The 27,871-nt window shown below is 49.5% G+C and overlaps 3 protein-coding genes and 1 pseudogene across 10 annotated transcripts; 1 reads left to right on the top strand and 3 right to left on the bottom strand.

The window, feature by feature from the left end:
- The first annotated feature begins 476 nt into the window (after nucleotides 1–476).
- Nucleotides 477–14,746, top strand: Galt (galactose-1-phosphate uridylyltransferase). Of its 7 annotated transcripts, XM_074051567.1 has the most exons (22): nucleotides 479–647; nucleotides 940–1,109; nucleotides 1,347–1,422; nucleotides 1,515–1,563; nucleotides 1,686–1,815; nucleotides 1,938–1,994; nucleotides 2,117–2,239; nucleotides 2,510–2,642; nucleotides 2,743–2,826; nucleotides 3,140–3,294; nucleotides 8,832–8,931; nucleotides 9,213–9,273; nucleotides 10,325–10,494; nucleotides 10,622–10,736; nucleotides 10,886–10,918; nucleotides 11,005–11,171; nucleotides 11,731–11,894; nucleotides 12,690–12,831; nucleotides 13,150–13,275; nucleotides 13,386–13,482; nucleotides 13,753–13,835; nucleotides 14,326–14,746. In XM_074051567.1, the coding sequence occupies exons 1-22, from the start codon at nucleotides 575–577 to the stop codon at nucleotides 14,340–14,342; spliced, it is 2,325 nt and encodes a 774-aa protein (XP_073907668.1). In that variant the 5' UTR covers nucleotides 479–574; the 3' UTR covers nucleotides 14,343–14,746. The 7 variants fall into 7 exon arrangements, with proteins under 7 accessions (XP_020032358.2, XP_073907670.1, XP_073907668.1 ...); XM_074051569.1 differs by lacking the exon at nucleotides 2,117–2,239 and having other exon boundaries at nucleotides 478–647; XM_074051570.1 differs by lacking the exon at nucleotides 479–647 and having other exon boundaries at nucleotides 969–1,109; nucleotides 1,344–1,422.
- Nucleotides 14,747–14,748: 2 nt separating this feature from the next.
- Nucleotides 14,749–15,500, bottom strand: Ccl27 (C-C motif chemokine ligand 27). The gene is made up of 3 exons (XM_020176781.2): nucleotides 15,366–15,500; nucleotides 15,099–15,231; nucleotides 14,749–14,926 (listed from the first exon to the last, which is right to left on the bottom strand). The coding sequence occupies exons 1-3, from the start codon at nucleotides 15,433–15,435 to the stop codon at nucleotides 14,770–14,772; spliced, it is 360 nt and encodes a 119-aa protein (XP_020032370.1). The 5' UTR covers nucleotides 15,436–15,500; the 3' UTR covers nucleotides 14,749–14,769.
- On the bottom strand, nucleotides 14,749–18,955 carry LOC109694669 (uncharacterized). 2 transcript variants are annotated; one of them, XM_020176774.2, is made up of 6 exons: nucleotides 18,849–18,955; nucleotides 18,485–18,552; nucleotides 18,208–18,267; nucleotides 16,685–18,083; nucleotides 15,101–15,231; nucleotides 14,749–14,926 (listed from the first exon to the last, which is right to left on the bottom strand). In XM_020176774.2, the coding sequence occupies exons 1-4, from the start codon at nucleotides 18,918–18,920 to the stop codon at nucleotides 17,927–17,929; spliced, it is 357 nt and encodes a 118-aa protein (XP_020032363.2). In that variant the 5' UTR covers nucleotides 18,921–18,955; the 3' UTR covers nucleotides 14,749–14,926; nucleotides 15,101–15,231; nucleotides 16,685–17,926. The 2 variants fall into 2 exon arrangements, with proteins under 2 accessions (XP_020032363.2, XP_020032360.2); XM_020176771.2 differs by lacking the exon at nucleotides 18,849–18,955 and having other exon boundaries at nucleotides 18,485–18,842.
- A 5,139-nt stretch (nucleotides 18,956–24,094) lies between these two features.
- LOC109694670 (NADH dehydrogenase [ubiquinone] 1 beta subcomplex subunit 3 pseudogene) lies at nucleotides 24,095–24,359 on the bottom strand (annotated as a pseudogene).
- Nucleotides 24,360–27,871: the final 3,512 nt, after the last annotated feature.

Here is a 27,871-nt window from a genome sequence, read left to right as displayed (position 1 = left end):
TGAAGTATCCTTTCCTCCAGGCAGGCAACACCTGAGGGTTCAGGGCTCAACTATAGCAGATCCAAGTTTGCTTCTTATCCACCATAGTCACTAGCAGGTGACTGAGGTAACTGTGGGTCCAGATCCAGGATCATACTTTTACTTATCCTAGACTATAAACTCCGGGAGAGCAGAGACCATGCCTGACTTGTGCGCCCAGGGGCATCCCCAAGCTCTTCATAAAGCCTTAGTGTCCCGCAGATGGTAGAAGCTCAGTAAGTATTTGCTGAATGAATGGGCAGATGAATGACTGTGTGCAGAAGCGAAGTCTTGTAAGCTACCTGGAGCAGAAGGACTCTACAGTTGGCAGTTTTGTCAAAGGTTTTTCTGGAGCAGTGGGGGGACTTGAGATCATGAAAGTTATCCCGCGTGGTGTTCCGCCTTCTTGAGTCCCGCCCCCAGGTGGCCCGCGGCCCCTTCAGGCTGTCACGTGCTGGCGGCTGACCAATCATGCGGGCGGGGTGAGGGCAGAGCTGACTGAAATGGGTGAGTCGCGGGTCTGGCAGACATTCCTGACGATCTCCAGAGCAGCCTCATGTCTCGCAGTGGAACTGATCCTGAGCAACGCCAAGAGGCGGACGCCACGGCACCAACCTTCCGGGCGAGCGGTAACTAACTGCAGGACGGCCGGGACTCGCTGTTACACCTAGCCGAGCCCTCGGTTCCTTTAGGAAGTTCTCGATCCCAAGTCACGGTCGCCGCGCACACCCCAAGGAGGGCTCACGGGGCGAGAGAGGGGCTGCAGGCCGTTTGGTGCTGGGAAAATTAAGTCCTGGGCCTTTTGCTTCTGAGCAGGGGAGGGCCGAGAGGACGCCCTGAGCTTGGGCCTGCTAGTGGGTGAGAGCAGGGAGGGGGAGCCAGAGAGCTTTGCTGACTGATCGTGACTGTCTCTGTCCCTAGAGCATCAGCATATCCGCTACAACCCGCTGCATGATGAGTGGGTGCTGGTGTCAGCTCACCGCATGAAGCGGCCTTGGCAAGGGCAAGTGGAGCCCCAGCTTCTGAAGACAGTGCCCCGCTATGACCCCCTCAACCCTCTGTGTCCTGGGGCCACAAGGGCCAATGGTGAGGTAAGCCTATAGAGCCCACATCCACAGGGTGGGCCAGGGAAGAGGAGTTTCCTCTCAGAGCTGCCTTTCCACCCACAAGAGGGAGCAGTGCACTTGCTTTTGGGTCATATCCCACCAAGCCTTTTTGTTCCCTGGGGTGGTCTTTCTCTCTACCCCTTGAAGCTTGTGCAACCCTTGAAACCCACCAGATGATGGTGGTATGGGGTAGTGATGTTTCTAGCTTATCCTTGTCAGTAGGTGAATCCCCACTATGATGGCACCTTCCTGTTTGATAATGACTTCCCAGCTCTTCAGCCTGATGCCCCTGATCCAGGTACGCTGATTCTAACCACTTTGGGGGAGGAAGAAGGCCAGACCTATTGGGGAACTTCTGCTGCAGAGAGTGATGATGTTCCTTTATCTCAGGACCCAGTGATCACCCCCTTTTCCAAGCAGAGGCTGCCCGAGGAGTTTGGTAACTACTGATTTTTTCTTTACTACCTTCATCCAGGGTTGAAGACTAAATCCTGGGGTTGGGCCCCGCCCCTAGCACCTAATCCCTATCCCTCTGTTGTCCCTTCCTCCCTCACCACCTAGTAAAGTCATGTGCTTTCACCCCTGGTCGGATGTGACACTGCCACTCATGTCGATCCCTGAGATCCGAGCTGTCGTCGATGCATGGGCCTCAGTCACAGAGGAGCTGGGTGCTCAGTACCCTTGGGTACAGGTCTGTGAGATTGCCCCTTTCCCTGGAAGGGCAGGGAAGGAGAGGTGCAACTGGTTCAGGGGGTCGGGAAGGGTTGACTTGATGTCTTTTCAACTATAAAACTCTCTCCTCCTACCCAATAGATCTTTGAAAACAAAGGAGCAATGATGGGCTGTTCTAACCCCCATCCCCACTGCCAGGTAAATGTGTGAAGGACTGCAATGACTTTCTTGGCTGACTCCAAGACAGCACTGTGGGCTGGATTAAGGATGGGACAAAAGAAATATGCTAGTGATGTAGTTCTGCTCCTACCTCTTGACAGGTATGGGCCAGCAGTTTCCTGCCAAACATTGCCCAGTGTGAAGAGCAGTCTCAGCGGACCTATCAGAGTCAGCATGGAGAGCCTCTGCTAATGGAGTATGGCCGCCAAGAGCTCCTTAGGAAGGTGGGAGACAGGCAGGCCCTGTGTCCCCAATGAGTTCTTAGCCTTCTTACCCCAGAACAGAAATGTGTGAAGGATAAGGGCAGAAGAGAACTAGCAAGAGACTTGCTAGAAAGCAAGTCTAATAATTTAAAGGAAGGTGATGGTGATTTTAGAGTAGGGTGGTAGTGATAAGAATCCATCAGATTCTTTTCTTCTGCTTCCCTTGCTTATTTGCTGGCTCCTTCCCCTCACACTCACTTTGATGAACTCATTTTTCTTCTGTGTGGCCAGGAACGTCTGGTACTAACCAGTGAGCACTGGTTAGTACTGGTCCCCTTTTGGGCAGTGTGGCCCTTCCAGACTCTACTTCTGCCCCGTCGGCATGTGCGGCGCCTCCCTGAGCTGACCCCTGCTGAGCGTGATGGTGAGTCTCCCAGCTGGGATACTGGGGTGAATACTGGGTGGAGTGGCTCTGGTAGGGCCAGCATTTGGTTCCCAGACTGAGAGTCAGGCTCTGATTTCAGATCTAGCCTCTGTCATGAAGAAGCTCTTGACGAAGTATGACAACCTATTCGAGACATCCTTTCCCTACTCTATGGGCTGGCATGGTAAGATTTTTTGAGGGCCTGTATCTCACCTCAACACTATTTCTGAGCCTCTAGGTTGCAGCTCAGGGGACTACAACCCTGAACAGGTATTGAAAATTTTAGTGGGAAGTGTCCAGAGCAGGGATGATAGGACTGAGGTTGGAGCAGCAAACTTGGTAAGACTGTCACCTATGTATTTTCTAATGCTTGGGCTCCTCACTGGCAGAGATGTCAGGAGATGTAGTTTTCAGGTACTTGGCCTGGTTTGGGGATAGAGGCTACAGTAAAGACCAAAAAAGAGCCTTCTCCACCATCTCTGTCTTCTTTTTGTCAGGGGCTCCCACAGGATCAGAGGCCGGGGCCAAATGGGACCACTGGCAGCTGCACGCTCATTATTACCCTCCACTTCTGCGCTCTGCTACTGTTCGGAAATTCATGGTTGGCTATGAAATGCTTGCCCAGGCTCAGAGGGACCTCACCCCCGAGCAGGTCAGGACTTGGAGCATCCCAAGTCCTCATGTCCTCTTTTCACCCCTACTTCCTCAAGGGATCTCAGTAATCATGAGCCTAAAAATCCTCATGAAAACCTGGGCTGCTCAATTCCACCAGAGGGTGGCTTCAGCCATCCTGGTTACCAGTCTCCCAATCTAAAAGCCTTCCCTAAGTGTCTCCTGGGTGTTCAGAAGTCCATTTCACCATTCTGGATGGCCTTTACTCTCCCTGATTGCCTTCTGTCCCTCTTCCAGGCTGCAGAGAGACTAAGAGCACTTCCTGAGGTACATTACCTCCTGGGACAGAAGGACAGGGAAGCAGCAGCCATCGCCTGACCATTCTGACCACAGGGCCCTGAATCCTGCCTGAGAACTGGGACCTGGTGTTTGGGCAAATGTGGCATCAATAAAACTTCTTCTTGATCTTTATTCCCACACCAGAGGAGTGTGAACTCTAATCTTTAGGGATATTGGGTTAAAGCCCAAGTGTGGTTTTAACCACTTTTCCTTGCCTACAGACCTACAAAAATTTAATGCAAAAATTCCATCCCGGTCAGGTATAGTAGCTCATGCCTGTAATTCCAGCACTTGGGAGGCAGAGGCAGGGGGATCAGTGCGAGTTTGAGCCCAACTTGGTCTATATAGTGAGTTCCTGGTAAGCCTGAGCCTGGGCTGCATAGCAAGACCCTGTCTCACACCACCCCCACCCCACTCCCCCCCCACCCCCCGCCCTGCCAAAAAAAAATTCCACCTCAAACCTCTGAACAAAAGTAATATTTGGCATCACATCTGGTCTATAAATTCTCTTATTCATGGTATATAAACATCATTACAGTTTACCAAAGTGTTTTAAAATCTTATGTTCTTAGCTATGACTAGGGTTTGGGAAGGCCAGAGCCCTCTTCACTGCTAAGCCTGGTGTCAGCTCATTGAGCCCAGGCCTCAGGGGTTGGTTGGGAGAGGGTGAGCAGAATTCTGATCCCAGTGGTCAGTGGCCAGACTCTGGGCTGCTAGCCAGAACCCTGACTTTGTGAGTGGCTGCAGCTTGGCTCTGCTCCAGCCCACAGGGGCTGAAGGGGCGGGTAGGGAGCGTGCATGTGGCTTTGGTGCATGTGGCTTTGTGTCCTTGGCTTCCTCAGACTTTGAAGTACAGTATGTGCAGCTTCGGTACACCTGTTGCCCCCATGCTCCAATCATTGCACAAGGCAGAAAACAGCTCTGGCAGGGAAGGGGCAGTCAGAGGTAGGAGCCCCAGGGCCTAGAAGGAAGCTGTGGTTCTCAGAATGAACCTGGGTCCACCCCTTCCCATCTAGATCTGTTTTCCCATGTGACAGTGGGGAAACAACAGATAATGTGACTCAAAAAACTAGATGCCATTTGGTGCTTTGCAAATTTCAAGGTGAAGGTGAGGCTTGTGAGTAGTGCAGGAATGGCCAGAACACTTTTGGTCTCTTTTCTTTCCCATGGAAACTGAATCTCTGGGTGAGGAAATTAATAATAAGTCTGGACAGTGACTGGACCTGGCCCAGAAGAACCTTGGCTGTCTGCCTTCCAGTCCTGAATCTTTTTTCTCGAGACCTTGGAGGGGTGATGTCTAGCACTTAGACATGTTGCTCTGGTCTGGAAGATGATTAGATAGACCTAGTAAGCATTTTGTAGGCATCTCCATTGAGCCCCCCAGGATGGGGAATAGATGGATTAGAGGACTGGGTAAGTGGCTGTTTCCTCTTCTTTTTTTTTCAGTACTCGGGCTTGAACTCAGAGCCTCAGGCTTGCTAAACACTTGAGTCACTCTGCTAACCCTTTTTTGTGTTTGCTATTTTGAGATAGGGTCTTGCAAACTATTTGCCCAGGCTGGCTTCCCATGCACTCCTTATCTCTGCTTCATGAGTAGCTTCCAGGATACAGGCATGAGCCACCAGTGCCTGGCTCTGGGTGGTTGTTTCTTAAGGCATACATAAACACACAGACACACCCTGACCTCAACCTCTGCTTTGGCTGCATTTTGCACGGTCTTAAACAACACTCATGTCCAGGTTCAACCTCCAGATACTCGGATTTAACTAGTATGGGATGGGGCTTGGCAGTTCTAAAACCACAGTACTAAGTAAAGTTTGAGAACCACTGTTTAGACCAGCCTACCTCCTTATCTTATCTGGAGTCAGAGGCACCTTCAATTTCTCCTGTCACCTGCCCAGTGGCTCCTGAGCCGTGGACCTGAGGCTTTGTTTGTGGACATGTGGGAGGGGGAAGAGTTTGGAGGGGGAAGATGGGGCTTTCAAGCCAAGTCTCATGAATCCAGCTTCAGACCCAGTCAGGGCATCCTCTTCAGGCACACTCCTCCGACCCAGACGGGACAGGAAGTGTCCGGAGGAGGTGGGGGTGGAAGTGATTGGCAGTTGGAGGCTCCAATGAGTCCGGAGCCCCCCCTATTTCACCTCTCTCCTTCCATTGGCGCCTGGGCGGAGCCGCCCCCACTGCGGGAGCCCAGGGCGGGAGGGAGTAGAGGCCGGGGCAGAGGGCGAGGGCGAGGGCGCTGGCGGCGGCGGCCGCGGAAGGTGAGGCCTGGTGAGGCGGGAGGGTGTTGACGACAAAGTCCTGGCAGGAGGGGGCGGGGCAGAGTGGTGTATGATCCGGAGTGACCCATGGACTGTTGTCTGTGTGACTGTGAGCTGGTGTCTGTGTGCGAAGGTGTCAGCGTGTTGAGACTCCTTAACCGAGTGTCACTTGGCGCAACTGTCAGCTAATGTGTGGGTGGGTGGGAGTGCCTGTAGCTGAGTTTGCATGTGGCGGTGCAAGGCTGGGAGTCTGTGTCTGTCTGTCAGTGGGTAGGTTGGTGGGATGTGGCAGTGTGTTTGTGTGAGAGAGGGGTTGTGACCACATCAGGGAATGTGTTCTGGGAAGGTCTCTGTGGGGTTTAAGATTGTGTCTGCCAGTGTGAGAGTGGGTGGCTGGGTTTGTGTGTGCCAAGGTGTGACTTCAGCAGTAGCAGAGAAAGAGTGAGACTTGTGACTATGTGTGTGTCCTGTGTCCTAACATAGACCATATGGGAGTATAGCTGTGTTCATAAATTGGGAACCCGTTTTCATAGCCAGTGCAACTAACCTTTCTACTTAGCCTGCAACAAGGACAGCTCCATCCCCAACACACGTGGCTTTCCTTTCTTTTTCCTCTGTTCTATTCCATGGGGCTAGGGATGTAGCTCAGAGGTAGAGAACTTGTCTAGCATGAGCCAGGCCCCGGGTTCCATCCAGCACCTCCAAAAAAAAAAAAGTTTCCATCCCTGGTTTATTATTTTCTGTTTTCCTGTCTGACTCAGTTTCCTTGTATTTCTTCCCCTCTCTGCATGACTATCTTCTTGGAGATATTTTGCTCTGGGTTGCCACAGTTTTTTTCCCCCAGGTGTCTCTGTGTATCTGCTTTTCTAGTTCTGCTCTCATGCTCTCAGTGTCCCTATGTTTACCTTCCCTGTTTACTCTTGTCTCTAGCTACCTGGGGGCCTGTAACTATGACGAGATGCTGATACTCCATTGCTAAGAGCTCCTGGGAGTTTCTCATGATCAGGAGCTAGGAGTGTTGCCACCCCAGGGGCAGAGAAAGAGAGAGAGAGAGAGAGAGAGAGAGAGAGAGAGAGAGATGTTAAGTATATGAGTCCCAGTGAAGATGCCTGACAGTGTAACTGTGAGTGACAGTATCTGAGAGTGTGAGTGTGAGGGTAAGTGTGAATCTTGTGTATCTAGCACCAAGGGACCAAAGGCATTTCCTGGTGTTGGGGCCGAAAGGGTGAACAGGAGGTGAAAAATGATTGGAACTTCCAGGGAAGGGGGAACTGGACTCTGGCCTTTCCTTTTTCCCCTAGCCTGGGCCTCCCTTCTCCTGGAAATACAGTCAGCTGTGCCCTAAGGAAATATTTGCTGGAGAATGAAAAGAATGGGAACAGGAGTTTATGTCTGTTTTGTTTGTTTGTTTGTTTGTTTATGTCCACGTGTGTTCAAAGGAGGTTTTTTTTTTTTTTTTTTTTGTGAACTGGTGGCTGTGTGAAAATACAGGGAATCTCTTACTGACAGGGACTTAAACATAAACAATCCTCCTCTATCCCTTGCTGACCCAGGTTGTGTCTGTGACTTCCACTCTAGCCTGGGGGAAGGCTTCTTCCTTTCCCAGGGGCTGGGGTAGTAGGGGAGGAGGGAGGAAGAAAGAGGAAGGAGGGAGAAGGTGATAGGAGGGGAGGAGGGGGCCTGGCTAGGGGTGGCTAAGCTCTGGGACCCAGAGGGGGCGGGGCAGGGAAGGGGGAGGGGAAGGCTGGGATGGATCTGGGGTCCCAGAACTGAGTGGAGCAGGAGCCTGTGGTGTAGCTGGTAGGAGGAAGTCCTGGAGGCTATGGACAGTCAGCCACTGTGATCACCGAGGTATGCCGGGCCAAGCAGGGTAAATGTGGCTGGGGGACCAGGGGAGATCCAACAAGACCCACTCTGACACACAGACACATGGAAGCTCTCCTCCTCTGGAGGGGTCCATGTCCTTCCTTTTTTTGGCACTCTTGTCAGGGGCTTTCTTTCCATCTGCCCCTTCCCCACTGCCTTTGTCTTTCTCACCCCCTACCCAAATCCTCTTTCCTAGCATTCCTCCCCACACCATATACACACACTGTTAGCTCCTGCTCAGGCTTTTTGAGTTCTCACTGTCCCCAAGTCAGTCCTCACCTCATCGACCCTCACCGCCTCCTGTCCCTGATCACAGTAATGAGGACATTTTCTCTTGGTGCTGTGGCCCGCACACCAGGCCCCCGTACTTGCAGGCTCCCAGCCCCCTCCCCCCTCCGCCACCCTGTCTCCATTTCCATTTACTGGCTTCTCGCCCACCCCCAGCCTCTGGCGCAGCCAGGGCATCTGGATCCGCTTAACTCTGCAGCCCCAGCCTGCACCCTAGCCTCATCCAGCTTCACAAGCTTGAGACCAACAAAATTTCAAGCCAGGCCCAGCTGAATGAACCAAGTAGCCAGAACAAGGAGCCAGGCCCAGGCCAGAGGCTTGGCAATCAGAGTAGGGCTGGGCCTCATGGTGGGATTACAGGGTGGGTTTGTACCCGTCTATTGCCCCTACCTCAGGGTGATAAGGTTTGCCCCAGGTTAGTCAGAGGCAGTGATTAGCCCTGGACAGGTGGGGTGAATGCCAGAATTTCCAACAGATGCATTGGAGGGGTTAATGGGAGTGGCTGAGCCAGTGCCAACCCTTGGTGCCAAGGGTGGGCGCCAAGGGCGGTGTGTGTGTGTGTGTGGGGTGGCTGCTGCTGGCACAGTCTGTTGCCTCCGGCTTTTGTTCTGGGCCCCAAGCCCAGGACTGAGATGGAGAGAGAGAGAGAGAGAGAGAGAGAGAGAGAGAGAGGAGAGAGAGGAGAGAGAGAGAGAGAGTGTGTGTGTGTGTGTGTGTGTGTGTGTGTGTGTTTCTGTAGCATTGGGTATATGGTGGGAAAGGGGACCTTAGAACCTCAGGTATCTCAGTGAGGGGACCCCTGACCTTCTGTCTTTCTCCACAGATGAGCTGCAGTTGCTTAGGGCTGAGCAGGGTTCTGGTGGCTGTGGCTACAGCCCTTGTGTCTTCCTCTTCTCCCTGCCCCCAGGCCTGGGGTCCCCCAGGTAAGAAGAATGCTGCTCTGTGACCCCCCCCCCACAACTTTGAGACTTGCCATCCTCACTGTAGCCCCCTCCCATGGCTTAAATTGTGGACATTCCCGCCCCCACTGGCAACTTGGGTCCCTTCTCTACCCTGTCCTCTGAACTCTTTGTCAGAGTGTAACTTGATGCTTCGACCCAGTGACCCCACCCAGAACTTGACAGTCTGCTCCTTACCCTGTCACTTTTCCTAAAGTGAGGGTGGGGGAGGAAGAAGAACTTCACCTCAGAAGTGCCCTTCACAGGGGTCCAGTATGGGCAGCTTGGCAAGTCGGTGATGCTGTGTTGCCCTGGAGTGAGTGCTGGGTAAGTGCCCTATCTGCCTGTTGATCTGACACTCATGACCTTTTTGTAACCCTGCTCAGACCTCCCATCCTTGCCCTTTCTGACTATAATCCTCACCTTTCCGTCCTAACCCCCTAATCATCCTTATTTAGTAAAAAATTCAGCCAGGGCTGGGGCTGGGTATGTACTTTGGTTGTAGAGCACTTGCCTGGCATGTACAAGGCCCTGGGTTTGACCCCCCAGCACCACACACACACACACACACACACACACACACACACAAAACCAATATTCACTGGGCACCTGCTAAGTACCTGGTCTATTCTAGGTTCTGGGATGCAGCAATGAACAAGCCATACAAGTTGCCTGTCTCCCAGAATTTACGTCCTCATAGAGTAGACAGACAATAAGCAAACAAGAATCTTGCCATGTAGAAATACCTGCAAGGACAGAAAATCCAAAGAGCACAATTATGGAAGAGGATAGCTGGTGTAATCAGGGAAGGTCTGTAAGGAAGTAACATTGAAACTGATTTCTGAAGATCAGGAAAGAGGCAACCTCTTTTGGGTAGAAGCATTCTTGACAAAGGGAACAGCTAATGCAAATACCCTGAGGTAGGAAGGAGTGCAATTCTTCTGAAGAATAGAAAAAAAAAGCAGTGTGGCCAGAGTACAGTAGGTGAAGGGGAAGGAGGGAGGAGCTGAAAAAGTAAAGAAGGCAAGGATAGATCACAAGGGATTTTGTAAGCCAATGAAGGGATTTTGGATTTTTTTTTTTTTTTTTTGTTACTGTGGCTTGAACTCAGAGCCACTCCATCAGCCCTTGCCCAGGATGGCTTCGAACTGCAATCCTCTTGATCTCTGCCTCCTAATTATAGGTGTGAACCACTGGCATCTGGCTCAGGATTTTGGATTTTATTACAATTAATGGCTTTTGTTTTGGTTTTTGGCAGTACTGGAGTTTGAATTCAGGACCTTGTGCTTTGCAAATGCAGTTAGAAGCCTGTGGAGAATAGTGGCATGGTCTGACTTATACTTTAAATCTCTCTGTCATTGCCTTATCTCATCTCTAGGACCCCAGTGTCCTGGTTTCGAGATGGGGAGTCAAGGCTGCTCCAAGGACCAGACTCAGGGCTAGGGCATGAATTGATCCTGGCCCTGGCAGACAGCACTGATGAGGGCACTTACATCTGCCGGATGCTGGATGGTGCACTTGTGGGCACGGTGAACCTGAAGCTAGGCTGTAAGTTAGGGGAGGAAAGCAGTGATGAGACCTGGGATTTCTAAGGGAACCTATAACTCAAGTAAGCCCTCTGCGATAGGGAGGAGCTGGGGAGTGCTTGGTCTTCAGCTGTACCCTCTGCCTCTAGACCCCCCAGCCCGTCCTGTAGTCTCCTGTCAAGCAGCTGACTATGAAAACTTCTCCTGTACTTGGAGTCCCAGCCAGGTCAGCGGTTTACCCACCCGCTACCTCAGCTCCTACAGGTGTGTGCACAAAAGGGTGTGTATATCTGTGCAGTTGGGTGTGTTGGCATGATGTGGGGATGGGAGTCAGGGAGGCAATTTATGAGGAATTCCTCAGAGGGAGTAGAGGACCTCTTCTTCCTGACCTCAGATGGCCCTGTCTCCATCAGGAAGAAGACTATGCCAGGAACTGATAGTGAGAGGTAAGTTATGAGAGAGAGGCTGGGGACTCCAACTTGTATTCCACAATAAGCATTTCCAAAGCCCATGACCACATCCTCCCTCCTAGGGTGAGTCCATCCACAGGGCCCTGGCTATGCCCACAGGACCCCCTAGGGGCTGCCCGTTGTATGGTTCATGGGGCAGAGTTCTGGAGCCAGTACCGGATTAATGTGACTGAGGTGAACCCACTGGGTGCCAGTACACGCCTGCTGGATGTGAGCTTACAGAGCATCTGTGAGTACCCTGCCCTGAGACCTCCCTCCAGACCCTTATCACAAAGATCCCAAACAGACTCAACCCACCCCAGCTCCCAAACAGTTCCTTCCAACATAGGCTGCATTTCACACAGAGAGACAAAGAAGTCAATGAGATGGGCTCCATTACTTCTGCATATGCTCTAGAGGCTACTGCCACTACCCACAGGTCCTTCCTGGTGGCTGCCTACTGTTTCTAGGCTTTGTGCTGAAGGCAACTGACCCCTGTTGGTCATTCCTCCTGTGTATGTGTGTGTGTGTGAGGGGGGGGCAGTAAAACTGCCTGGAATTTGGGCCATTTCATCTTCTTTGGATGGAAAGAAGAATCTATCTTTTATTTACTCAACAAACATTTCAAAACCTTTGCCCTCAGATTGAAGCTTATTTTATAACAGAGATGTCAGATGGGTCCTGAAGCTAATGGGTAATCAAGTTGAGATTTCCCCACCCTGTCCAAGGTGCCTTTCAGCACACACCTTGGGATGGGGAAGGGATGGGTACCTGTCATCTATCCTGACTTTGTGTCTGGCTGCCCTTAGTGCGCCCTGACCCACCCCAGGGGCTTCGGGTGGAGTCAGTACCTGGTTATCCCCGTCGCCTGCGAGCCAGTTGGACATACCCTGTCTCCTGGCCCCGCCAGCCCCACTTCCTGCTCAAGTTTCGGCTGCAATACCGTCCAGCACAGCATCCAGCTTGGTCCACGGTGAGGCTTGGAGTATATCTCAATCTTGGTCTGTGGGTCCTGTCTCTGGTTTCCTGATCCTGGGTGTTCTGCATAGCTTCTAGGAACTTTCAGATCTCTGAAGATGATGCCTTCCCACTACAGAGTGCTCACCTTGGGTCAGGATATTCGTTGGGTACTGTAGTTGCAGCTGTAAAGACAGACTGAGACTCTGCCTGGAGGGACCTTTAACTATGATATAATCCCATCTGTGGGAAGACAGTAGTGACTTTAGGAAAAAAAAAAACAAAAAAAACCTTCTAGGAAAGGGAGTATCCTTCACCCAGAGATACTGCCTCATATAAACACTCATGTACCATCCTGAGGATAGTAGTGAATTCCCATAATGGTACATGTCAAAGATTGGCTGGCATCTGGCCTGGAGCAGCCGCATCAGATAACCCATTTTTAGTGCTGTCTACCTGCTGGGTGCTACACATTTTCAAGAAATCTCAGTTAGATGTATTTACCCCTATTTTACAAATGAAGGAACTGAGGCATAGAGAGGCCAAAAATTCATCAAGTAAGTGGTATAACAAAGATTTGAGCTTAGCCAGACTGACATCATGGCCCCATTAAGTAATCACTACACACCACCACCTTCCAAACTCTAGGTGTAGACTCTATACCATCAGTCACCCCTAGTGAAACCCAGCTCCTCCACCAGGCTGACAGGGCTGGTAATGGAAGGAAGGGCGGGCTCTTTGCAGACCTGGGCTGGGTGGGTTCTATGCTTACAACCTGGGTAATGCCCTGAGGAACCATCTTCACTCCCAGGTGGAGCCCACTGGTTTGGAAGAGGTGATCACTGATGCTGTGGCTGGGCTGCCTCATGCAGTGCGTGTTAGTGCCCGGGACTTTCTGGATGCAGGCACCTGGAGTGCCTGGAGCCCTGAGGTCTGGGGAACTCCTAGCATTGGTGAGAGACAAAGCCAAAGAAAAAGGTAGAAGTTCAACCCCAAAGCTTCTACCAGGTGGACAGCTTCACTGAAGGTGGCCAGGTGTTATCTCCCTGCCCCTCATGGTCAAGCAGGCACTGGTATTGCTGTCCCAGGCCTCTATAATCCCGTCGAATCTTAAGTCCTGCACCTGGCCTCCACTCCTGCAGTTCTATAAGTCCTCAGAAGTTGGCCATGCCTTTTCAACTTCTGCCTCCTAGGCCCCAAGTCTAACCCAGGCCCTGGCCCTGCCTCCATAGTGCATGCATGGACACTTCTCAGGTTTCACCTTCCCTCAGGTCCCCTAACAGAGGAGATGCCTGTTGGGGGCCACCTACCTACACAGCAACAACTGGAGACGGTAGCTCAGGTGGACAGCGCTGCTCCTCCAAGGCCCTCCCTGCAGCCAGACCCTCGGCCACTTGGTGAGCTTTGGCAGATAAGCAAAAACTGTAAAGGATGAAAGTCCCTGAGAGAAGGGGCACTGAGCTTGGTTAGGCTTGTTTTCACAGTGAGTTGTGACCCTCTCCCTCAGATCACAGGGACCCCTTGGAACAGGTGGCTGTGCTGGCATCTTTGGGAATTTTCTCTTTCCTGGGACTGGCTGCTGGAGCCTTGGCACTGGGGCTCTGGTAAGTGACTGCCTTTGGTTCCTCAGTCTCAGACCTTCACTGATGCTGTGATGCCCAGAGACCACATCCAACCCCACCCCTCATAACTTTCTGCTGACTTCCCACTGAACCTGCCTGATTGTGGAAATACCTCTCCACTACCTGAACCCTCACCCCCTCCACCTCACTTTATGATTCACACTGATTCCTGACCCTTAACTAATTAAGTAATTTGGAGGAGTTTGAGATGCCCCACATTATTGGGAAAACAGCTGCCTTTTTATTCCCTAGGCTGAGACTGAGATGGGGTGGAAAGGATGGACCCCAAAAGTCTGGGTTCTTGGACCCAATGATTCCAGTGGACAGGCTTCAAGGTGAGTAGGACCTCCAGCTGTGGATTTGATGATGTATGCTCCCGTTTTGAGAATGTCTGGTTTAAGAGCCAGATACTTTCGTAATTTTAAGTGTTTTTGGAATCTGAGTTGGTCTCTTCATTCTTATAATGCTAGGCTGCAGGCTAAGCCTTTCATTTTTGAGTACTTGGGCTCAGAAGTGGAGCTCCTCCCTCTCAGGGTGCTAGGGATTCTAGATGGGCTCCCTTCATTTTTAGGGTGTTGGACTCAGACCTGGATATCCATCCTTTTTCTTGGGCTGTCTTAGATCAGTGCTTGCTCCCCTCCCTTATTTTTAATGTACCTGGACCCACAGCTATATCTACTCATTGGGTGTGGGGCTCCCTCAGAGTTGGGCTGGTCTATTCCTTCTCAGAGTGTTGGGCTTGTAATTGATCCCCCCTACTTCATTCTCAGGATGTCTTGGCCAAGACCCAGTCCTACTGTGTCTCCTGATTTGCCTCTTGTCTAGGTGCTCCAAACCTGTAGAGGACCCAGGAGAACTTCATCTGATTCCACCTGTAACTCTTGTCTTGCTGGTGTGGCTAGATGGACAGAACCAGGCAGGACAGTAATCCCTATGGATGGAAGTCTCAGCTGGAAGTTCTGTTCAGAGCCCATTTCCTTGAGATCCTGTATTACAAACTTGCTAGCTGGAAGATGTCTGGATCTCTGATGTCATCCCAGAGGTGGAGGTCCACCTGAGCATGTGTGTAGATGTGTATGTCTGTGTCCATATGTGACTGTATATATGTGAGGCAGGGAATATGTGTTTTCTGCAAGTATGTATGTAAGTGCCTGGAGAATGTGTGTGGGTTCTTGGCTGTTGGCCATGGCAGGGACTGTGAAGACTCAAAATAAAGAGAATGAGGATGTTTTGGCGGTCACACTCAGATTGTTGTTCAATGCTGCTTTATTATTTTGGCTGTTGGGGGCTGTATGCCATTTTCCCTTGCAATCCCAGATTCAAGTTGGGGAGAGTCCCCTGGAGTCTTTTCCCTTGGCGCTCAAACCACCGAGCCAAGCTGCGGTTTTGGGGATGGATGCAAACACTGCGTCGAGCCAGGTGAAGCCTAGGAAGGGAAAGGTCCAAAGCTGTGCCCATAGCTTGGGGATAAGGTTAGAGTCCAGGAGGGGCAAAGGCTAGATGAAAACCTCAGTAGGCATCAGAATTAACAGTTGGGGGCTGGGGATTGGGATCAACATCAGTAAGTCAGGGGTGTTAAGGGTAGGGGCAGAGCTCACACGAAAGCCTGTAGGTGACAGTCTCCATCAGCTTCTTGCAGTTCCACCTGGATGACCTTTCTCAGTAGCTTGTTGGAGAGTGGTTGTCGGTAGAGCTGAGTACAGCAGGTAGTGCTGGGTGACAGCGGCAATGCTATAGAAGAATGGGACCATTTGTTCAGAAAGGTTGGACTCAGAACTGCTCCATCAAATAGCTAGGGGTTGGACTTCCTGGGCTCCTTTCCCTCTGGCCCATTCACCCAGCCTTCTATACCCCCAAGAACTTACCCACTCCAGGCTCTGGAATTAGGAGCAACAATAGCAGAAGGAGGCCACTGGTAGGCAAGAGTCCCTTCATGCTGCTCAGCCTAGATACTTCCTTCTCCTCCTCTCCCCTACCTTTTATCTGAGTGCATTTTGCCTGGGGCACCAGGTGAGTCAGAGACAGGTGGAGATGTATTGCTTATCTTGTGATGCTACTGAACTCTAATTTTTGGTTCATTGCCATAGACCCCTTCCTCTTCTAGGACCACCATTTACCATAGGTTCCTAAGCCCTGGTCAGAGAAGCAGGGGAAAGGAGTAATGCATGATGTGGGGGCTGACAGTAGTGATTAAAGACAGCTAAGGATCCACAATGGCATCTAATGATAGACATTCACACTCATATACCCATAGCCACACACTCATAGTCACACCTTGGTCAGTCAAGACTTCAAAGTCACACCCATGATTGAACAATCATAGACAAAATCGTGAATCCAGTTATTCTCAAAAGTCCCACTCCCACTGTTTTGTTTCCACAGGATACAAAATCGCACTGCACACACACATTCTGTGGGGAGTTGTGGGTGGAATAGGAACACGAGGCAGGCCAGCACTAGCCTGCATCTTTGCCTCCCTACTTCCTGCCCAGACCTGCCTGTCTTATCAGGAGAAACAGATGGGAATGGGCCCTAAGGCAGACCCTTCTGGATCAGGAGAGGTGATAAAAGTTCTTTGGTGACAGATTGCTGGTGTCAAATCAGGTGAAAAATCTCAAGAAGTCTTATGTTCTTGTTTTTCCCTAATCCTGTCCCAGGAATGTCAACTTTTGAGTCTGGGGTTTCCAGGCTGTCCTTGGCTTGGAGACATTCAAGTTACCTTCTTTTGTTCTACTCAGATACTAGCCTCTACACTCGGCCTGGAAGATCATCCCTGCTCCCTACCCACTTTTCCAACCTATACTCCCACCGCATCCCATTCTTCCAGTGTAGTCCTGTCCAACCACATCGAATCTCCTTCCTGTCCTCTCCTAGTCTCATACCCAGGCCTACATCTCCTCTTCCCCGCTTCCTCAATGCTAAACTCCTACCGCTCCTGATTCAGTCTTTTCTGGGAAACTGGAAACTGCGTAGGGTGAGGCATGCTGCTGGGTTTGTAGCCCAGACTCCTACTAATCTGGGGATTTCAATCCTCAAATTCTGCTTAGTATTTTAAGTATCAACACAGTCATAAGCCAACAATGCAGCCCTTATCTGGATATTGCAGGGGTGCCTTTTGCAGTTTTCTGCTGTGGGGCCAGTCACCCTCTAAAAGGTGGGCTTTTTCTTGGCACAGAACTCATACCTTCTCTGGGCAGGCCTTTTCTGTTACAGTGCTGCTTCAACAATCAGGAAGGAGGGACTTCAGCTCCCAGAGTAGGAACTAGCCCCCTTCTAGGCTGAAAACCCAAGCCTCTCTTCTGTCCAAGGTAAGGCTTGAAGGCCCCTTCCTGGAATTTGTCTGAGGCCTTCTGACAGTATCCTAGAGAGGTATGGACCCAGGGATGGATAGAGCATTAGACATTTCAAGGGGTCTTTGAGGTAGAAATTGTAAGGAAATGGCTTAAGGACTTGGGCGCTTTTTTTTTTTTTGTGATTCCATTTATTTAAAGTTCAAAAACAGTTGTCTAGCATGCGCAAGGCCCTGGGTTTGATCCCCTTAGGTGCATTCTTGAAAGTGATCACAACTCAGAGGCTGCTTATCTTCAATTTTTGGTACCAGAGGCCTTAAGGTCTCTCTCCCACTCTCAGTCTGGACTTGTGCCCCAGACACAAGTCCAAGAATTTCTACTGAAGAAATCTTCCAGGTTCCATCATCTTGTCACAGATCTCCATCAGCTGGTTGCCTGCCATAAGCTTTGTGATCTTTCTTGGACTTGTCAGTCCAGAGACTGACAATTCTAGAAGGCAGAAAACAAATTCTCTTAGGTGTGTACTCATCTCTTCCCTTTGGTTTCTTCAAAGATAAGGCCAATTCTTCCTCCCAGCCACAATCTGTTGTGGCTGGGGGCAGTCCCAGGCTAAAATTGAGATCAAACTGGAGAAGCCAGGTTGGGGTGTTAAATGTATGAAGGTCCTCAATCCGTATCACTCTCTTGAGGCAGGATGGTGCCAGGAGCAACTTCTAGTAATCCTCCCTCTCACTGCCAGCCTACAACCTTAAAATGTTTTAAATCAACTTCTTGGAAGAGAAGATTCTTCAGACAGTGGTCAAGTTCTCGCTAGAAAGAAGGTGGTAACAGAGATGGGGTTGTGGGAACATATCAACATGGGGATAAGGTGGAGAGGTAGATCAGGCTAGGATTATTTAGGTTTCTCCACAAAGGTTACTACCAGTGATGGATGTTTTTGGGGAGTGGGGTGGGGAGGCAGTCACTTGAAAGTAACAGGCAGCTTGACACTGATGAGGGACCTTTAGGAATAACAGGGACCTTGACACGGGGGGGGGGGGGGCCCGGTAGGGAGGGAAACAGCAGGTGCGGAGAGGGACTCCCCGCCATAATGGCGGTTGCGGCGGCAGTCAGGAAGGCAGTGTGTGGGCTTCGCTTTAAATCTTTAATGCACCGGCTGGCTGGGCAGCGGTGGCAGAGGTGCGGCAGAGAAGGCTACGACCTGAGCGCTGGGGAGCAGTGCCCAGGCCACTTGACAGACAGCTCATCAGGTCACGCAGAGGCTCCAGCTTCTGCTCCCGCGGGTGTGCCGAGCTGTAGGGCGATCCAAGAATGGCATGAGGCGGTGCGGGGGTGGCTGGATTCCCCCCCGATCAGTCCTCCAAGACTGAGCCTCGATCATGCCCCTGGCGGGCCCGCGGTATTGCAGCCCCCTCACCTCCGCTCCCTGCGCCACATTCGCAGCCAGGGGAAAAAGTAGAAACAGCCCCAGTAGATCCTGCGGAGAGAAGGCAGAGCCGGGCCGGGCGGGGCGGGGCGGGGCGGGGCTGACCCCACAGACCCCGCCCCTCGGACGCCTTGACCTCGAGGAAGGCCCCGCCCCGAAAAGGCGGTTCCATTTGTAACCCACGCCCCTTAGGGGGCTTGCCAGAGAACGCACCCTCCCCCACCCGGAGCCGCCTGGCCCCTCCTCCGCGCCAGCCGCCTCCACTTACTCCTCCTCCGCCTCCAGCGCCACTTCGTATCTCCTCAATCCTGACATGTCCCGGGCTCCGAACGTGTCCTGGGGAGTAGCATGATTGGGATAAATACTCCCCAGCCCCAAGTCCCCTTCTCCGACATTCTCCGGACGAGTCTGATAGTTCGCAGATAATCTGAGGCAGGTGCCCCTCCCCCCGGAAGCCAATTGCCACATCGAGATAGGGTGGGACCGAAGATTTGGAAGGCGCTAGAACTAGCGTTAGGAGGACGGTTATCTCGGGGGCCTGGGGCATGTAGAAGATCAAGGCGAGAGGTTTGGTGGCCTTGGGACTGGGAGATTTGGGACTTTGGGTGAAGATTATCAGGGGCTAGGGTCACCTGGCGGGGGGCTGAGGGGTCGGCGCGGCCTAAACTCCCGCCCTCCCTGGCTCCGCCCCGGAAACTTGTCATTCCGTCACAGGGACGCGGTCCCACTCTAGGGGTGGGGCTTGCCTATCAGCCGGAAGGGGTGGGACCAGTAGTTCTCAGGAGGCGGAGTCAAAGTGTCACGCCCTGATGAGCTAAATCTTGTCACCGAAGGGGCGGAGTCACGATTTATTAAGATGCGGGGCACAGGACTCTCTTATAAGGATGAAGTCAGATTTTGGAGCTCCACCTTGGTAGGCTGAGGCCTCAGCACGAGACAGCAATAAAAGTACTTTGGAACGCTCTAGTTCTAGCCCTACCTGCCCCCTCCCCCACCTTCCTGGCTTCTGCCCTGCCAACTGCGTTTCTTACCTGCCGTGCTTTCCTTGTTTGAACCTAGGCTGAGAAGGAATAGAACCCCAGAGAGAACTCAGCCTAGAGCAGGCTAAACTGTGGAAATATTTATTAACTGAGTGACTTGGCCAAGTCACCTAATAGCCAGAGGGTTATTGCCCTTTCTCTCTTGAGCTGAGACTGATCTTCCTGTGATTTTTATTTTTTAGGGTCATTCAACCAGCAGCTATTTACTGAGTGTGTACAACATGCCAGGCACTGTGCTAGACATGGGTATGTAGTAGTAAAGGATACAGGCAGAGTCTCCACCCTCAAAATCCTATTGTATGGGATATAGATAGGGAGACACAACAGAGGACAATCAGATTGTTACAATAAATGGGGGAGGTACAGGGTGCTGCACCAGAGCCAAAAAAGGACAATCCATTATAGGGGGTTGCAAATAGCAAGGGCCAAACTTAGCCAGAATTAATTTGAGGGGAAGGGGATGGTGTTAGAAAGAGGACCTTAGGACTGAACTGATGGATCTGGTAGAGAATGACCAGAAATAAGTGAGATGAATGTTTCTTGAGGCTGAAATGGGAAGAATGGATACTACTACCCACCATCTTTTATATCCCTCTTCCCCAGCCTTAACTACATCCAGACAGCAGACAGGCAGATCCATGGGTGCCAAGTGTCTACTGGACATAGAGAGGCTGTGCTCTTGCCACACTCACCCTCTTAATTGCACTCATGTTCACACACTGACACTCCAGGCTCCGTCTTGGCTGGGTCAGGTCTAGTGCAGAGCAGCAGCAGGATACCTGATTCTCCCTTCTGCTCTTTGGTTCCCCAGGCCAGGGTGACTCACATACCTTCACTCAGACACAGGGCCTCCTCTGTTGCTGGCATGGACTAACTGCTTTGGTGCTTGCTCTGAGGAAGGAAGGAGGCAGAGTCATGGGCTGGAATTGCACAGGGGCTTGGAGGATAGAAGCAGGACTGGAGAGGGCCAGGCTTGCGTTGGCAGGGGACTTCTTCAGTCTCTTGATGATTCATGTTACCCAGGGCTGGTCTGGGGGTGTGAAGAGCTGGTGGCTTCTCATTGTGGTGAATCTGGAATCCGATAGAATGGAGCCTTGGAACTCAGCTTTCTTGAAGGCTTGAGTGTGAGGGACAGAAGTTAGGGACCACATCTGGGAAGGCGTTTTTAGGGGCTTCCTTATGGAAGGAACTGTGCAAGAAGGGAAGTGTATAGTTAGTTTTTCAGTACCATGCAAAATACCTGAGAACAACAACTTAGGAAGGATTTATTTTGGCCCACAGTTTCAGAGGTTTTAGTTCATGGTCACTTGGCTCAGTTGTTTCTGGGCTAGGGTGAGGCAGAATATCATGGTGGGAAATGTGATTTAAAGCTGCTCTCCTCATGGTGGCCAGGAAACAGAGAAATAAACAGAGGAAGGTATTGGGCCACAAAATATATCCTTCAAGAACATGCCTCCAGTGACCAATTTCCTCCAAAGAGGTCCCACCTCTGAAAGTCTCCACCGAATCCCAATAATGCCATCAAATTATGAATCCATCAATGGATTAACCTATTGATGATCAGATCCCTCATAATTCAATCACATCTCAATAGCACCACCAGCTGGGAATCAAGACTTCAAAACATGAGCCTTTGGGGACATTTTATGTCTAAACTGTAACAGGAAGTAAGGTGATGGCTGTGTGGCTGGGATACTGGAGAAAGGTATTGGGAAGGGAGGAGCCTAGACACTCATAGAACAACGTACCTTGCAGCCGTCCTTGAGAAATAGATATCAAAAGACTCTAAAAACATTCCCAGGAGCTGAGTGTTGGTTTACTGAAAAAACAGAGTCCTCAGAGTTACTGGCATCACTCAGAGCTTGGGGGGTGGGTGTTAGCATTAGGGCTTAAGGGACACGGAGGTGGGAAGGCCACAGCCCTAACAGATTCAGGATGTCTGTGCCCATAGCTTTAGTGTTGCTCTCTCCTCCACCATTATGCACTGTCCCCTTTTTCATATGGGAAACCAAGACTAAAGTAGACAGAACCTATAGAGACAAGAGCAGCCAGTGACTCCAGGACCCACCTTAGGCAGTAGCACATCTAGGAACATCTGGAACACAGGCATGTCTACATCACAGGGGTTGTACACATAGGACATGGGCATACTTGCACTACTCAGGCACACACATAGACAATGCACAGATATGCCAGTGTCACACAGGGACATACAGTCACCACAAGAGCACAGCTATTTGGCACAGGTACAGTCTAAGATTAATTCTCAGACCTGGATGTTGACATGAACTCAGATTCCTTCACAGGCTCCCTGATACTTGCTGTGCCTCTCTCCATAACCATTTAAACCCCTTTACTGTCCCACTTTACTCCTTTCTGGCAAGAACATCAGTATGCCAGGAAGAGGAATGATGCTACTTAGGAAGCCATGGAGGATGGGCAGAGATGGACAAATCAGTAGAGTCCCTGGAGCAACAAGTGTTTGATTTGTAGGAGTTCTGCTTGTGTGGTCAGTGTGAAACTGTGTGTGAGAGAGTGGGCAGGAGGGTGATCTGAACGTGAAGGAGTTCATATTTCCCTAGTGAGTGTGTGTGAGCCTGTGGGAGGTGGTGACTGTCTCCTGTTTATAGCCCCCAGAAGTGTTCATTTTATTTTCCTCCCTCCCTTCCTTCCTTTCTTTTTCACTTTCTCTCCTTCTTTTTTTCTTTGTAGTACTGGGGCTTGAACTCAGGACCTTGCACTTGCTAGGCAGGCACTCTACCACTTGAGCCACTCCTCCAGCCCTGGTTATTTTTTTGAGACAGGGTCTTGCTGTGTAGTCCAGACTGACCTTGAATTCTTGAATTCATGATCCTCCTGTCTCAGCCTCCCAAGTGCACCACCACACTTGGCTGAAGTGTTCATTTTCTGTGTCCAGAAATTTCTTCCCTTCTGGTGTATAATAAGAACTTGACCATTTAGGTGTGTGTCGGGGGGGAAGGGCTGAGGGGGCAGAGATGATGGGAGCGAACCTAACCAATGTACAATGTAAGCATATTCAGTAATGTCATCAATGAACTCTCTTGTCCAACTAATGTATGCTAATAAAAATGCTTTGAGAAAAAAAAAATAACTTGACAGAACTTTTATCTCTCTTCTGGAGTCTAATAAAGTATTTGGCACTTGTGACTTGTTCCTGAGAAGACTAAACTTTTGGACTTAAGTTTTCTTTAAAAATTTTATAATGGTGTGAAAGTGATATGAATTCACTAGAAAGAATACTTCAAATTTTTAATTTTGGCCTTTTCCCAGCCATGTAATCTGTGGTACAATATTTTTGAGATGCTGGGAAGTGACATTGAGCCACAGTTCCCAGCCATTTTGTGGTCATGAGGATGTACACTGATACTCTAGTGTACTGTGTTGCTAAGCTGTCATGTCTAGTAGTCTAAGTGGGTTAAATGCAGTTTTGACTTAGGATATTTTCAATGGGTGTTTAAGAACATAACCCCAACATAAGTTGAGGAACATTTGAAATAAGAGTGTCTTTGGTATTCAGGAGCCCCTTGGATCATACCTGAGTTTCTGCTGAAAGATGGGGGTTGGTTACCAAAAAGACCAAGATAAGGTGAAAGGGTTGGGACTTAGGTCATCCTGACTTTGGAGGCTGGAGATGGAGTTCTAATATGTTGCCAGCAATCCAATCATGCCTATGTAATGACTTTTTAACAACTAGAGTTAAAGCTCATAGAACTTCCTGGTTGGTGAACACATGGATATGTTAGGAGGGTGATGTGCCTTGAAGAGAGATGGAAACTCTGCATTTGGGATTCTCTCAGATTTTGTTCTATGTGCCTCTCATTTGGAAGTTCCTGATTTATACCTTTTTTTTTTTTTTCCAGGTCAGGACTTTGTAGTTTCTAGGCAGGCACTCTACCATTTGGGCCACTCCACCAGCCCTTTTTTGTTATATATATATATATATTTTTTTTTTTCTTCCAGTACTGGAGCTTGAACTCAGGGTCTTCACCTTGAGCCACTCCATCAGCCCAATTTTTTGTGTTGGGTGTTTTTGAGATAGGATCTCGTGGAACTATTTGCCCAGGCTGGCTTCAAACTGTGATCCTCCTAATCTCTGCCTCCTGAGTAGCTAGATTACAGGTGTGAGCCACTGGCATCTGGCAATATTTTACTTATTTTATTAAACTGTACTAGTTTTTTTTTTTTTTTTTTTTTTTTTTTTGCGGTACTGGGGCTTGAACTCAGGGCCTTCACCTTGAGCCATTCCACCAGCCCTTTTTTGTGAAGGGTTTTTCGAGATAGGGTCTCGAGAATGCTTTGCCCAGCCTGGCTTCAAACTGATCCTCCTGAGCTCTGCCTCCTGAGTAGCTATGATTATAGGTGTGAGCCACCAGTGCCCAGCTTATAAAGAATACATTTTTTTTTTTTTGTCGATTCTGGGGTTTGAACTCAGGGCTGGCTTCATACTTGCTAGGCAGGCATTCTACCTTGAGCCATTCCACCTGCCATATTAGTATTCTTTAAGGGACAAACACACGTAGTAGGCAAAAGTGAAGAAATCTTGTTTTATGACAGAGTTAAGAAATTATAACCTAGCTGGGCACCAGTGGCTCTTGCCTATAATCCTAGCTATTCAGGAGGCAGAAATCAGGAGGATCATGGTTCTAAGCCAACTCGAGCAAATAGTTCGAGAGACCCATCTTGAAAAAATCCTTCACAAAAAAAGGGCTGGTGGAGTGGCTTAAGGTGTAGACCCTGAGTTCAATCCCCAGTACCATACACACACACACACACACACACACACACACAAAGTTATAACATACTTCCAGGTACTATCTTCAGTGGTACTTCTTATCTTTATGCTGGGACTCCAAGTAATACTTAGCCCCTGCAGCTACCACAAATGCACACATTTACCACAAAAATTGTAAAGCCACCCATGTATCTCCAAGCTTCATTGTGGCCCCATGGATCCTTCAGCTCTCGTAAAACCAGTTTCTAATGGTATCCCTTCTATTTTCCACTGTTTGTAATCTGGAAGTTCCAATTTACTATGACCATGTTCATGTCCATGTCCATGGGCCATGCCTGACCTCTCAGGACACTCAATATCAACCTTCCAGCCAGAGCCAATGGGTAATGGTGTGATGGATGTTTTTGAGATAGGGTTTCCCTAATTATTTGCCTGGGGCTGTCTTTGAACTGCTAGTCTTCTGATTTCTGCCTCTTGAGGAGCTAGGATTACAAGTGTGAGCTATTGGCACCCGGCTGCATTGGTTATTTTTACTTATTTATTTTTTGGTGGTACTGGGGTTTGAACTCAGGGCTTCATGCTTGCTAGGCAAGCACTCTACCACTTGAGTATTCTGCCAGCCCTGTTTTGTGATGAGTTTTTTCAGGATAGGGTCGGTCTTAAGAATTATTTGCCCAGGGCTGGCTTCAAACTGCAATCCTCCTGATCTCTGCTTCCTAAGTAGTTAGGATTACAGGGGTGAGCCACCAGTGCCTGGCTGCATAGGTTATTTTTAAGGTAAGGTCTTGCTTTATGCCTATGCAAGAATCTGAACCACATTCTTCCTGTAGTAGCTGGTGTGAAAGGCATTAAACACTGCACCCAACCATTGATTAAGATGGGGTCTCCCAAACTTTTTTGCCTGGATTAGCCTCAAACCACAATTCTGATCTCTGCCTCCAAGATCAGAGCTAGTATTATAGGCTTAAGTCACTGTGCCTAGCCTGCTTTGGTTTATTTTTGAGAGGGTCTCACTTTATGCACTGGTCAGCCTGGAGAGTAATCCTCCTATTTACACTTCCCAGCATAGCTGGCATGACAGGGATGCACCACAATGCCCAGCTTTTATTGGTCGAATTGGGTCTCTTGAACTTTTTGCCATAGCTGGCCTTAGACCACGATCCTCCCGATTCCACCTCCCGAATAGCTAGAATTATAGGCATAAGCCATTGTACCAGGTTTATATACTTTATAAAAAATGGCAACCATAACACTTTCTTGAGTTGCATGAGTCATTTTAGTAAATTATCATAACTTTGGGTTTTGGGAACCTCCCAGACTTACTAGAAATGTAGTGTTAAGGGGTTGAGAGTGGTAGTGCATTCTTATAAGCCCAGCTGTGTAGGAGACAGAGGGGAGGATTGCAGTTTGAAGCCAGCCCAGGCAAAAAAGTTAGCGAGACCCTATCTCAGAAAAACGAGTCTGGCTGGTGGAGTAGCTCAGGTGGTAGAACACCTGATAGCAAGAGTGAGGTCCTGAGTTCAAATCCCAGTACCCCAAACCCTCCCAAATAATAAATAAATAAAGTAAATATGATGACATTAAAAAAAAAAGTCTGGCATGTGGTGTGTAACTGTAATCACAGCTATATGGGAAGTGGAGGTAGAAGAATCATGGTTTGAGGCTGGCCCCAGACAAAAGTGAGACCTTATCTGAAAAATAACTAAAAACAACAAGGTCTGGATGTGTGGCTCAAGTGATGCAAAGCCTTGAGTTCAAATTCTAGTGCTATCAACCCCCCCCCCACCAAACCGAAAAACAGGCGCTTGGTGGCTTATGCCTGTAATCCTAGCTACTCACAGTTCAAAGCCTGTCTGGACAAATAGTTCTTAAGACCCTATCTTGAAAAAACCCATTACAAAAACAAAAAGAAATGAGCTGGTAGAAGTGCTCAAGTGATAAGAACACCTGCCTGGCAAGCATGAGGCCCTAAGTTCAAACCTCAGTTCACCAAAAAACCCCCAAACAAACAAACAGGTGACTTGGGGACCCTACTTGTAGCTGGCATCTAGAATGGGGCTGTCTTTTTTTTTTTTTTTTTTTTGCGGTACTGGGGCTTGAACTCCGGGCCTACACCTTGAGCCACTTCACCAGCCCTTTTTTGAAGAGTCTCTCGAATTATTTGCTGGGACTGACTTTGAACCGTGATCCTCCTGATCTCTGCCTCCTGTGTAGCTAGGATTACAGGTGTGAGCCACCAGCACCCTGCTAGAGTGGGTCTGTCTTGTTGGAGACCTTCCCCCTAAAGCTTCGGGGTCTGATGCTAACTTTGGTTGATTGGTGCCAGAAATGAATGCACTACCTGAGTTACTTCTCACTGAATGTTCCCCACCAACTTCCTCTTTGTGGAAAACCTTTTTTTTTCCCTCTTACATCTCTTAATAGATCCCTGCACCAATTTCTTACCCTTTGGTTTCAGCTTTGACAATTTCCAGAAATCAGCAGTTCAGACAAGGTATGTGGGTGTGGGGGGAGAGTTTGCATTGTTACGCTGGTGGTATTTGAACTGTCAGTGTCAAGGCTGGGAGTCAGGGTTTTGCTCAGGATTACAGGTCAGAGTAAACACTGCCCTCCCTCTTCCCCAGGTTTCTCATTAACCGCATCTCTTCTCTGTAGTCATAAAATACTTGGAGGTTAGAGGAATGAGAAAAATTGGACATAGCTAGTCTTTCGGATACCTTGAGGCACTCAAAGGAGCATGTAAGACTGGAGAAGGGCGTTTTCGAAATTCTCCAGGTCTTTCTCAGCCCATCAGAGTGCTTATATATCCGTTATCTGAGGCCTACCCTTCCCTTGTACCAGTAAAGCTGAAGGAAGGTTCTTACTTACTTCTTATTTATTTAGGGGGTATTTAGGTTTGCACTCAGGGCCTCACCCTGCTAGGTGGGTGCTCTTCTACTTGAGCTGCACCACTAGCCCTAAAGGAAGGTTTTTTGGAAGTAGATCCAGTTTCCCTATCTCACATTTCTGAAATCTGGAATTTCAGCCTCTTTGACCAGCCAGCAGTGTCCCTCTCCTCTGTTGACCCATTTTCACAGGCTCCGTAGCTGTTAGAGGAGTAATGAGAGAGGAATATGGCCTAGCACACTGCTTCCTACCATGCCTTCCTTATCTTGAGAATTGAGGGATTTCTGTTTTTCTTTTTTTTTTTGCAGTGCTGGGATTTGAACTCGGGCTAAACCTTGAGCCACTCCACCAGCCCCTTTTTTTGGGGTGTGTTCGGTACGTTTGAGATAGGTTCTTACAAACTATTTGCCTAGGCTGACTTCAAACCTCACTCCTCCTGATCCTCTGCTTCCTGAGTAGCCAGGATTACAGGTGTGAGGCATCCAGCACCCAGCTAATAGCTGTTTTTCTGAATCGAGGGTTTCTGAGGAGAGGGGCTGGTTAGTGCAGGGATGAGGAAAACCTGTGAAACAGGTTCACTATCCATTGGTTCCCAACTTGTACGCGTCTGGTGAGGCAGAACACACTCACATGCAACAGGTTACACGAAGTAGATTTATTACTTACAGATAGGCAGCAAGGGACAACAGAAGCCTAGGTTCATTGTGAGCCATATCTCCAAGGTTCTGGAAAGCTTCCCAGGACAGATGAAGTCTAATCTTGTGCTCCACTTGCACTGAAGCTGAGGGACCCTGAAAAGTAGCCCAACCAGGATTTTATAGGGCAATGTGATTTGCTATACTTTAGTTTTGAAGGATCTCCCATTCGTGAAGGGGACTACAGCAGAGTCTGGACTGTTCCAGCTCCCCTTATCTCAAGATGCTGCATTCCCAGCATGTTCTACAATTATTCTGGGAAGCAGTAACAAATTGGGGGT

Source organism: Castor canadensis, chromosome 13, assembly GCF_047511655.1.
Source record: "Castor canadensis chromosome 13, mCasCan1.hap1v2, whole genome shotgun sequence".
NCBI lineage: Eukaryota > Metazoa > Chordata > Mammalia > Rodentia > Castoridae > Castor > Castor canadensis.
Note: the sequence above shows the minus strand (reverse complement) of the source record. Positions and strands in the feature narration are given on the sequence as shown.

Excerpts from the sequence above, each read along its gene's own strand:
- Ccl27 (XM_020176781.2), bottom strand. The coding sequence starts at position 15,435 with ATGAAGGGACTCTTGCCTACCAGTGGCCTCCTTCTGCTATTGTTGCTC. Across the intron at positions 15,232-15,365 it reads AATTCCAGAGCCTGGAGTGG|CATTGCCGCTGTCACCCAGC; the intron begins GTAAGTTCTTGG and ends ATTCTTCTATAG. Across the intron at positions 14,927-15,098 it reads TGTCACCTACAGGCTTTCGT|GCTTCACCTGGCTCGACGCA; the intron begins GTGAGCTCTGCC and ends TTCCCTTCCTAG.
- LOC109694669 (XM_020176771.2), bottom strand. The coding sequence starts at position 18,684 with ATGTGGCAATTGGCTTCCGGGGGGAGGGGCACCTGCCTCAGATTATCT. Across the intron at positions 18,268-18,484 it reads GCGCTGGAGGCGGAGGAGGA|GATCTACTGGGGCTGTTTCT; the intron begins GTAAGTGGAGGC and ends TTCTCTCCGCAG. Across the intron at positions 18,084-18,207 it reads ATGTGGCGCAGGGAGCGGAG|CTCGGCACACCCGCGGGAGC; the intron begins GTGAGGGGGCTG and ends ATCGCCCTACAG.
- Galt (XM_074051567.1), top strand. The coding sequence starts at position 575 with ATGTCTCGCAGTGGAACTGATCCTGAGCAACGCCAAGAGGCGGACGCC. Across the intron at positions 1,110-1,346 it reads CCACAAGGGCCAATGGTGAG|GTGAATCCCCACTATGATGG; the intron begins GTAAGCCTATAG and ends CCTTGTCAGTAG. Across the intron at positions 13,483-13,752 it reads GCCTTGGCACTGGGGCTCTG|GCTGAGACTGAGATGGGGTG; the intron begins GTAAGTGACTGC and ends TTTATTCCCTAG.